The 12364-nt window shown below is 31.5% G+C and overlaps 1 protein-coding gene across 1 annotated transcript; it reads right to left on the reverse strand.

Moving 5' to 3' along the window:
* Positions 1–4171: 4171 nt before the first annotated feature.
* Positions 4172–9941, reverse strand: LOC138341636 (putative F-box protein At1g67623). The gene is made up of 4 exons (XM_069293129.1): positions 9853–9941; positions 7695–7857; positions 7505–7619; positions 4172–4260 (listed from the first exon to the last, which is right to left on the reverse strand). The coding sequence occupies exons 1-4, from the start codon at positions 9939–9941 to the stop codon at positions 4172–4174; spliced, it is 456 nt and encodes a 151-aa protein (XP_069149230.1).
* Positions 9942–12364: the final 2423 nt, after the last annotated feature.

Here is a 12364-nt window from a genome sequence, read left to right on the forward strand (position 1 = left end):
CATTTATTGAAAATTTGGTTAAGGGACAAAAATTCAACCTCCCAAAACATTGTTGTGTGACAATCTAGTTAAACGAATGCAATGGGTTTGGGCTTATGGGATAATGTCTCGTAGCTTAAAACCTTGAAATGTGTTTGAAATTAAAGACAATGTTTTATTTTATATTATGTTGACAACAAGTACATAATAAGTGATGTGGATAGTTCTCATATGTGGAAACATATGCCTCAAATGGTCAAACATTGTCAAACATTGCTGCATACGGGTTATCTGTAGTAATATTTAAGGCATTTGTAGCAACATATGGATCATATATAGCAATATATGCCTCAAATGGTCAAACATTGATACATATGGGTTATCTGTAGCAACATTTGAGGCATCTGTAAAAATATATAGATCATATGTAGCAACATATGCCTCAAATGGTCAAACAGTCCTACATAAGAGTTATCTGTAGCAACATTTGAGGCATTTGTAGCTACATATGGATCATATATAGCAACATATACCTCAAATGGTCAAACATTCCTACGTAACGGTCATTAGTAGAGACATTTGAGGCATCTGTAGCAAAAAAAAAGTAAAAAAAACACGAGTGAATGCGCTAGATGTCTATTGTTTTTACAAATTACTGAATTGGCTTAGAGTGAGAACCCAGTCCATAGCTTTACTTACCAGTTATCTATCAATTGCCTTCTCTCCCATTACCTTAAAGTTCAATCAGAAGCATAGAAGAAAGACTGTACCTATCTATCCAATAAGCAGATAGAGTAGAAGAGAAGGCCCGAAACAAGGTTGACTGAGACTGCCAACTGCAAGAGAAGAGAGAAGAGAGAAAGCAAGCCGAAAAATTCTAAATTCATTACCGGACAGAATGCCTTTTTCTGATTCATGTAATGAGAGTGAGCTTGCTTCTTCAATGCCGTAGTCTTGGTCTAGGAATGTGCTAGTAAACTGTAGCGAAATCACTGGAAATAAGAGAGATGTGAGTGTCAATCATTCTGTCAGCATGCTCAAAGAGTGCTTTCCAGAAGATGGAGAATGAGAGAATGCACTTACAACCTCTCTCTCATATCCACCTGCCAAGGCATGACATAGATTGTAAACAGTCAGCTCTCTTACAGCCAATTACTGTGATTGATTGGGGAGAGAGTGCTAGTCTAACTGCCTGTACGGGTATGCTAATAGATAGAGGATCTTCCAGTCCTAGAATAAGAAAGTAGCATGGATAATATGTAGCAACATATGCCTCAAATAGTCAAACATTCCTACATAAGTTTCATCCGACATTTAAGACATCTGTAGCAACATATGCCTCAAATGGTAAAACATTCCCATAGAAGAGCCATCTGTAGCGACATTTGTAGCAACATATGCCTCAAAAGGTCAAACATCCCTCCATAAGGGTCATCTGTAGCGATATTTGAGGCATCTGTAGAAATATATGGATCATATATAGCAACATATGACTCAAATGGTCAAACATTCCTACATAAGGGTCATTTATAACAACATTTGAGTCATCTGTATCAACATATGGATCATATGTAGCAATATATACCTCCAATGGTCAAACATTCCTACATAAGAGTCATTTTAGCGACATATAAGGTCTGTAGCAACATATGGATCAGATTTAGCAACATATGCCTTAAATGGTCAAACATTCCTATATAAGGGTCATCTGTAGCGACATTTGAGGCATCTGCAGCAACATATGGATCATATGTAGCAACATATGCCTCAATTGGTCAAACATTCCTACTAAGGGTCATATGTAGCGACATTGGAGACATTTATTACATATGGATGATATGTAGCAACATATGCCTCAATTAGTAAAACATTCCTACATAAGGGTCATTTATAGCGACATTTGAGGCATCTGTAGCAACACATGGATCATATGTAGCGACATATTCCTCAAATAGTCAAACATTCCTACATAAGGGTCATCTGTAACGACATTTGAGGCATATATAGCAACATATGGTCAAACATTGATTCAAGAATGCAAAACTATGTTTATTTATTTCCACAACTATCGTAATTTTAATGGTTGTACACCAACTAAATAAGAATTTCTATCCTCTACTGTATTTTTCTTTGTAATGCTTGATAATTCAAGAAAAAAATAAACAACACCAAGATTAGCTTCCACATGCTATAATATTTCGTCTTCTTCTTCTCCTTATCCCCATTCGATACGTATTTTAATATGACTTTCATCATAAATTTTCAACTCCTTAATTTTGATCATAAATTTTCAACTCCTTAATTTTGTTCGCCAATCTTAGAATAACGAAAGTGTGATCGTATATCAACATCTTCACGATCCCTCCATCTAAAGAAATTGCTTGCATTCTCCTAAGACATACCACAAAGAAAGAAATTTATTTATTTTTAAAAACAAAATAAAGAGATGTGAAGTTTTTCAAAAGACTAAGATGTAAAAATGAACATACATGATAGCGTGGACAAGATCAAAACCTTCGACGTTGATTGTCCTTCGACCATGAAGTTTGTATTGAAAGTAAGTCTCCATGTTTGCAATAGATTTTCACACCCAACATGGTATCATTTTCATCATTACAAATTCGATTTAGTGTTGCATTTGACATCATATCAAAAGTAACAAAAACAAACAAAACTCATTCATTAGATCTATATTGTAAAGAACCACATTCTTACCCATCTAGATATGGAAAGTCCCAAAAATTGATTTAACCAAAGGTCAATCAAATTAGTTATGTGCTAAAAAAAAAGAAAAGACTGACAGATGAAAGATTAATAAAAATGAAATAATATCATTACATCCCGAGAGATCCAAGATCCATGTGAAGCGAGAGGTCGTATCGAAGAGAAAGAGAGAGAAGAAGCGCCAAGACCGAAGCGGCAAGGATGAAGAAATTCATATATATATATATATATATATATATATATATATATATATATATATATATATATATATATATATATATATATATATTTCCAAATTCTTAAAAAGATACCTTAACTTTGCAATCATCCTATTACCCCACTAAATAATTCTAAATAAATATAATTACATCAGTTTTTGTCCATCTGACATAGCGTGTGGTGTGCACTCTCTCAAAGAGAGTTAGCAGCCTAAAATAACTAATATAATTTTATTTTCATAATTATTTTATTATAAAATAAATTTTCTTATTATTTTAGCTTTTTTTCCTTTTTATTTTTTGTCTTTCTTTCTTCTTTCTTTTCAAAAATTCATTGTCATCTGTATTAATTGAAGCTTCTTACTTTCACTATCACCATTTTTACCACAACTTCACTTTTTTTTTTATTCTTAGTTTTACTTTCTTTAATTTTAAAATTTTATCTAAATATTTCTTCTTACTTTCAATATCACCATTTTTACCACAACTTCACCTTTTTTTTATTCTTAGTTTTACTTTCTTTAATTTTAAAATTTTATCTAAATATTTTCTTACATTTCGAACAATTCGATAAACTCATTAGATCTCAAGATGATTAGGAAGTATCATATAGTTTTTTAATTCAATTTCAATTAAGTTTTTTAATTTTTGAGAAATTACTTGATTCTTTTAAATTATCATTTCTAATTTTGAATTTATATGAAAATGAGTAGTTGATGATACCTTCAAAATCTTAAATTTTCTTTAAAAAATAATTAATTTTGTTATGAAAAAATCAATGAAGTCTCAATAATAGTATGAATTTTATAAAGAATTTGACCGGAGAACAAGAAGAAAAAGAAAAGAAAAAAAATGGAAGTGAGTTTCAATTTGACATGGGGGTGAGAGGTGAAGAAAAAAAAGAAAATGAAGGGATCACTTTAAAGTGAGAGGTGGAAAATAAAATGAAATTTAAGATATATAAAAATTAAAATTCAAAGAGAGAGAGAGAGAGAGAGAGAGAGAGAGAGAGAGAGTGAGAGAGAGAGAGAGAGAGAGAGAGTGAGAGAGAGAGAGAGAGAGAGAGATGAAGGAAAAAATTTTAATGAAAAAAGTTATATTTTTAATTAAATCAACACGTGTCATGTAATGATTGATTTGTGAACTCACTTGCTTCTTAAAATTTGAGACACATATATATATCCCTTTTAGAAATGAAATAATTGGTCAATTGGACCAGTTTTAGTATTTGATTTACAGAATGGGCTTTCCTATGATTGGGCGAGTTTTATAAAGTACTTCAACGTTTTATAAGCTGTTGTCACATATGTTAGATCTGTTGCAATTTTGCCAACAGAACCTGCATATGTTGAAACAGATAAACATCAAGGATGGAGTAATCGACGAATTGATCGATTTAGGAATGGAAAAATGAAAAGTTGGACCAAATTTTATTACTTTATACCATAGTTAAGCAATAAAAATAAATTATAACACTTGAAACAACGATTTACATGGGTGTTATATAACTATCATATGAATTTAATTGGTCATTGTATGATGAACAAGTGGGGTGATAGTCTTCCTAAATAGAATTGATAGAATCAAATGAAGGTTGTTGTATTGGACAATAATTTTTTTACTTAGACATGTTATATGACTATATAATATTGAATTGGGTTACCATTTAATTTAATTAACCCCCAAAAGACATTTTATAATATTTATATGTTTCCACATATGTTAGGTCCGTTGAAATTTTGCCAACAGAATCTGCATATGTTGGCACATATGAAATATCAAGGAGGGACTAATCGACGAAACATCAAGCTGGACCAAATTTTATTCATTTAGGAAGTACCCCATAAAATTAACTACTTCATCTAATTCATAATCACAAAGACATAAGTCACAACGATATCGACTGTAAGAGAATCAACAAGTAGTGCAACAAATTGTTCTTTCTCCAATCTTTTAAGGTTCGTGTGGGAACATTCTATGTAAACTATGTCGGTAATAGTCTCGACATCTTCAGAGACATGGTATACTCATGTTACCAATGAAACTTGTGCCTTCTCTCATGGACTCACCGCCTTTGAAGATTAAAATTATGGCATGCACATATCCTGCACAAAGGTGACCACCACCTGCTGCTCGCTTAAGCATTCTCAATCCATTTGGATCGCTAAAGTTGAAAAATCATACTACAGAAGAAATAAGACATTTAAAATGCAAAATACATTGATAAATACGTGAATACATATGAAAAATATTAAAATTATCACGCCTTTTCTATAAAAGAATTCTAAATTCCCCGATTCTCTATACATTTCCATGAAAGAAGTGTATCTCTGATAAATTGAAGACGACCATATAAACACTGAATGCTGCACAAATTTACCTTCTGATATAAGAAGGTTCATTAGAGACTTCATTTAGGAGCCTGGAACTTAAAAATACAAATCAAATGGTCAGAAAATCGAATTAAAAAATGAAAAACGAAAATTGTTTAATACATACATACCTTAATTTAACCCTCATTAAATCTTTGAGGGAGTAAAAAGCAACCCTTTGAACGATAACAATTACTAGTTCCCTTGGAAGGGATTCAATGCAGTTTTTTTCCTTAGTGTCATTTTTGAAGATTTCTTATTCTTACTTTCTATATTTGATATAATTATATGAAAAACCTAAGTTTCGTTCTTCTTATATATATAATAATATAATTTTAATGTAATAAATATGAAGAGACACTTCTGAAGAATGTCAAAAGTTGTAAGTACTTAATGTTGCCACAAATTTAATTCGACATATGTTGCCACATAATTCAAAAATAAGTAAAAAAAAGACAAAAATGTCACATTTTCACCATGTGTCATATGTTGCCACATAATTTGAAAAAAGTATAAAAGACAAAAAGAAAACATTTACACCATATATCATATGTTGCCACAAATTTAATTAATTAATTACAACTACACAATTCACAATGAATATCATCTTCATCGTCGCTTTCCATGGGCCAACCATTCTTGTGGGCGATTTGATGGGTTTGATGAATAGTGCAACAAATGGGTCTTTCCCCCAATAAATTAGGTTCTGACACCCACATTTGATTTAAAATGTATCACAAATTGTGTTGACATTTTTTGATTGTTTTGGGCTCAGTTTTTTTCATATTGGCGATGAACATCAAGCCTTCTCTCATGAATTCACCGCCTTCAAAGATTGTAATTATGGAAAGCACGTAGGATGCACCAATGTGGCTAGCGCCTGCTGCTTGTTTAACCATTCCCAATGCAGTTGGATCATTACGATTGAAAAAATCATACTACAGAATAAATAATACATTTAAAATACAAAATACATTGATGAAAACGTGAATACATACGAAAAATATTAAAATTACCATGCCTTTTCTGTATAAGGCTTATAGTTCTCTAATGCTATGCAATTTTCCATGAAAGAGATGACTTTTGTTGATTCATCGTCCATCTAGTTTCGGAGGAAAGCTGACCAATGTTACCTTCTGATATACAAAACGTTCATTACAGACTTCATAGAGAAAACTGGAACTAAGAAACGAAATAAAATGGTTAGGAAATAAAATTAAAGAGCGAAAATTGATTAATACATGCATACCTTAATTTAACCCTCATTAAATCTTGTAGGGAGGAAGAAGCAACCCTTTCAACAATAAGAATTACTAGTTCAGTCGAAAGGGATTCAATGTAGTTTTTTCTAGTTGAAACCATTTTTGAGAAAATTAAATGAAGAAGAAGAGAACACAATTTTTGACTTCTCCTCCCTTCTGTTGTGTTCTTGTAAAATGCCAAGAAATTTGAAAAGTTGCAAGAGAAGAGATGACTTTCAAAACAGGGTAAAAAATTGAATAGTCGTAACTTTTTTATTTATTAAACATGTTTCAATGACAGTAATTATTTTTTAAAATATATTGGGACAGACGCGTAATTATTTTCTAAAAATGTATTTGACATATGTTGCAACATATGCATTATCTTTTGTAATATCTAACACATAATTGACATACGTTGGTACAGATACGTGATGTTGTAATATCTAATACATAAATCATAATTGACATATATTACTACATATGCAATGTTCTGTTACAAAAATGTAACACATAATTGTCATATGTTGACTCATATAAATTTGTTTAAAATTAGTCACACTTTTTATTTAGTGATAACAATCAAATTCAAAAATTATTGTAAAACATAAAAAAGGGCAACATTTTTCAACGTGAATTTGCAAGTTCTTTACATATGTTTCCACATATGATAATTTAATTGATCCATCGTTTGATGCAGAAAATTAACTAGATAATCTAGTTCTATATTGCACCTATAGAGATCACAATGAATATATCTTCATTGTAGTGTCTTCTCCAGGGAAAATCATTCGTGCGATCGACTCACTCAAATTGATAATAGTGCAACAAATATGTCTTTTCCCCAACAAACAAGGTCGATACATACTTAGCACACAAAGTATTTCGCAAATGAATTCGACATCTTCTCACTATTACTATGTTTTTTTCATGTTGGCAATGAACATTAAGCCTTCTTTCATGGTTTTACCGCCATTGAAGATTGACATTATGACAAACACATACTGAGCTCCACTATGACCACCGTTTGCTGCTTGATTAATCATTTCCAATGCAGTTGGATCGCTAAGGTTGAAGAAATCATACTACAGAAGAAATAACACATTTAAAATGTAAATTTAAAAAAAGAAGTGAATACAATCAAAAATATTAAAAATTACCATGTCTTTTCTGTATAAGGCTTCTGGATTCCATGATGCTCTGCATATTTCCAGGAAAGAAACGACTCGTTGAACAATCGACCATCTACGATAAGGAAACTTGAGAAAATTTACCTTTTGATATACAGAATGTTCATTAGGTACTTCATATAGGAACCTGTAGCTGAAAAATGAAATAAAATGATTAGGAAATGAAATTAAAGAGGAGAAAATAGATTAATATATACATTCCAAAATTTAACCCTCATTAGATCTTGTAGGGAGTAGTAAGCAATCCTATGAATGACATTAATTAATAGTTCCCTCAGAAGGGATTCAATGAAGTTTTTTTCAGTCATATTGATTTTTGAAGATTCCTTATTCGTATTGAATATTTAGTGAAATTCGAAAAGTTGAAATAAAAAGAGAACAGAAGAGACACATAAAAGTTTTTCAAATGCATGTACTTATTTTTTTTATTTTGAAAAATCAATAAAATTTGAAGAGTCGCGTCATTAAAGTTTTTTTTCTTAAAAGTTTTTTCAATGACAGTAATGATATCATCACATTATATGAAAATATTTTTAGAAATATGTTGGTACAAATTTTTTTTGTGGTACTTGTAAGACATAATTGACATATGTTGGGACAGATGCAATTTTATGTTTTAGTATCCAACACATAAGTGACATATGTTGCTACAAATGCAATATTCTATGTTAAGTAGCAACATATAATTGACATATGTTGCCAGAAATGAAATATTTTATCGTAACTAGCAACACATAATTAAATAAAGAGAAAAGACATAAAGTCACCATTGAAGTTGTTTTGGGTTTTCATAAAGACACCTTAACTTTGTGACTGTATAATTACCCCACTAAACAATTTTGAAAAATATTTGGCATACCAGTTTTCGATCAGCCCCAATTTAACAAGCAAGTGAGTTCACACCCAAATCATTACATTACACGTGTTAATTAAAATTATTTTTTTTCATTTAAAATTTTTCCTTTTATCTTTTTTTTTATTTTCTCTCTCTCTCTCTCTCTCTCTCTCTCTCTCTCTCTTACTTTTGAATTTTTAATTTTGATATACCTTAAATTAAATTTCCTCTTCCACCTCCCACTTTCATCCTTTCTTTTTTTTTTTCTTCACCTGCGAACCCCCCATGTCATAATTGAAACTCACTTTCATTTTTTTTCTTTTTGTTCGTTTTCTCCGGTCAAATTCTTTATAAAATTCATACGATTATTTAAACTTTATTGAATTATTGATAACAAAAATAATTATTTTTTAAGAATATTTAAAATTTTAAAGGTATCATCAACTACTCACATATATATTTAAAATTAGAAATGATAATTTTAAAAGATTCAATTAATTTCTCAAAAATATAAAGAACTTAATTGAAATCGAATAAAAAAACTATATGATACTTCTTAATCATCTTCAGATCTAATGAGTTTATTAAATTGTTCGAAATGTAAGAAAATATTTAGATAAAATTTTAAAAGCTAAAGAGAGTGAAATTAATATTAATTAAAAAAAAGGTGAAGTTGTGGTAAAAATGACATTGAAAGTAGGAACTTTCAATTGATGGAGATGAAAATCAATTTTGAAAAGAAAGAAGAAAGAAAGAGAAAAAGGAAAAGGAAAAAAAAAGTTAAAATAATAAGAAAAATAAGAAAATATATTTTATAACAAAATACTTGTATAAATAAAATTATATTAGTTATTTTAGGGTGCTCACTCTCTTTGAGAGAGTGCATACCACTCTCTTGTTAGATGGACGAAAAATAATATAATTATATCTATTCAAAATTGTTTAGTGGGGTAATAGGACGATTGTAAAATTAAGGTATCTTTTTAAAAATTCGGGACAACTTCAGTGGTGACTTTATGTCTTTTCTTTTAAATAAATCACACATTATAGATACATAAAATGACATAAGTTAATTCTAAATAAGATAAGAAGATAGGGATCATTCTCAAATAAGAAAGACATTCATTAAAATTCAACAACACTTCTTATGGAGCATTTCGATTTGGGCATGTAGATTTTTTGTGGCCAAAGTCCCTACATATGGAATACTAATTTTTTCTTGTTGGAAATGATTCACTAACTCCACGACGTCTCTTATATCTCCTTCTTTCAGGTTTACTTGGATCAACATACGAAGAAGGTATTTCTCTCAGTATGATATCTAAAGGGACAATCCAAGAATCTTCAGGTGGCACCAGGTGAATTTCCTGACAATATGCCATTGTATATTTTTGTACTGAATAATATGGAAAGGAGTACTCGTAAATCTGATTTCCAAAATTGGCACCATGTTGGGATGGAAGCGCTGCGATGGCATGTGGCAAGGTATTTTGTCCAAGTAAAAAATTCTACAAGTACAAGTTCTTCTTTGTAGATCCACAGTAGCAACATCACCATGACCAGTGACACTGAACTTGTAGTTAGCGATTTGATGAGCCAACAACTTGTTACCATGTTGACATACTTCGATATGTCTTTTTCAATAGAGGTAACAGATCTATTTGTAGAGTGAACCAGCTCTATACGCCTCTGGTGAAATAACAATGCAAATCTCCTCTTTATTTCATCAAATATAGTGACAATGGAAATTCTCTTTCAACATCAAACATAACATTCACCGACTCCGCGATGTTTGACGGTACAATGTTATATCTACACAATAAAAAATAAAAATTATACAAAACACATTAAATCAAATGCCTATTTTTCACGGGCAAAATGCCCTACTCTATGTTTCGAATCCATTACATTCAAGAGCTTCAACCGCCTTTGGTATTAAATATCTTATTTGATTGGAATAGTCATTGAACTCACATCTATCGTACGCCTTTGCTGCTTTATAAAAATGGGACTCTTCTTTCTAATTGTGAAAGTTATTTCAAATATTTTCCCCAAGGTGTCTCATGCAATAACCATAATGAGATGTAGGTTAGATTCTCGTAACCGTCTTTAGAATACTTGGATGCCTATCAGAGATAATGCACAACTCATTAGTATCATCTACAAAGCTTCTCATATTTTGAAAAAAATGTTCATATGAGATATCACATTCCTTGTCCACGACACAAAAAGCCACTGAAAATATATGATTCTCAGCATCTTCTGTCATCGCCGATAGCAAAACTCCTCCATATTTTCTCCTTAGAATTGTGCCATCAACGATAATTACTTTTCTCATTTATTGAAAATCAATTATCTAAGCAACATATGATACAAAAAAAATTCTTGAATCTACTATTTTCATCGAGCGACAATGCCGTCTTGCTTCCTAGATTCGCAACTTCAAGTATATAACGGTACGCATGAAGCACTGCGTATCCGTGCTCATGTGTTCCCCTAACATTAGACTTAGCATGCTCCATGACCTTATAAATCTTCCAATAGCTAACCTTACAACCCAATTCTGTGCGGAGTCGATTTGACATGTCGCTTGTGGATGAGACTTTACCATTAGGAAACCTATTTTCAAAGTAGTTACCTATGACTTTTGCCGTGGCATGGGGATTATGGCTTGTAAGATGCTCTAAACCACACGCATGATACTTTTCATAGTTTCTAATGGCAAACCTGTCACTACTTGTAAATATCACATCCCTCAGCCACCAATTGCAATTCGGATATGAACATTTAAAGGAAAACACATTACGAGAATTGATCACTTTTTTTCAGTCTATAATCTTTTTTCAAGCAAGCAATTTTCAATGAATTTGCTAGTTCTTGCTTGTTGTTGAATGTCATTTCTTGTAAAAATCTGTTTCACGATCTTGAACATTATTCACACATGAAGATGGACAAGCACATGGATTGTTGTTGTCAACCATAGGTGTAGGAGGAAAGTTGCTCTCAACGTCTAACACTTCAGCTTCACCTTCACCTACACCTACACCTTCACCTATTCCAATTTCATCATCGGAATTATTCATGTACACATGATCAAATTCATCATTTAACATATCTTGTTGGCCGTCATCTACATTAGGATCCTCCTCGTTAGGATTTTCTTCCACTTAGACTCCTAATATGGGCGGTTTCTCTGCTCCTCCCAAATAAACAAGCAAACTAGATTGATCAGTTATTCTAAAAGGTAAAACCTTCTCATTATGAAAAATGCGAAATTTAAATCATGACAAGATCATACGGTTTACAATTGTATCCGGACTTTTGCACGACTAAATTGAAGAAATCATCATACAAAATGTTTCTTTCGACATACATCCCTACTAAACCGGCTCCTCAGTTATTCTATGGTTTTTTTGTTGCGAAATGTAAGTCACATGTTGCTACATATGACTGTTCTATTGTTACAAATAAATCACACGTGGCAACATATTTATGTTATATCATTTTTTCCATTTTTGGAGTGAAATGAGGTGGTGCTTAAATGGTTTGCATACACTTGATCCCAAGAGGGGGATGTTGTGCTTGATTAGTAAGGTTGGTAAGTTAAGGTTCTCTTGGATGAGATAAGTTACTCCTAGATGGGTTTACCCCAAGTGAGGGATGATAAGTCGAGTACTAAGGTTGTTGATATCACTATATTTTACTTATATTCTTACTCAAGCTTGAGATCAACGAGTTCCTAGTAGCTTGTTCATGTTTTGGAGTCTTGCACACAAGTATAAGTTGCATGTTCTCTATATGATAT

This window comes from Solanum lycopersicum, chromosome 1 (genome assembly GCF_036512215.1).
Source record: "Solanum lycopersicum chromosome 1, SLM_r2.1".
Lineage (NCBI taxonomy): Eukaryota > Viridiplantae > Streptophyta > Magnoliopsida > Solanales > Solanaceae > Solanum > Solanum lycopersicum.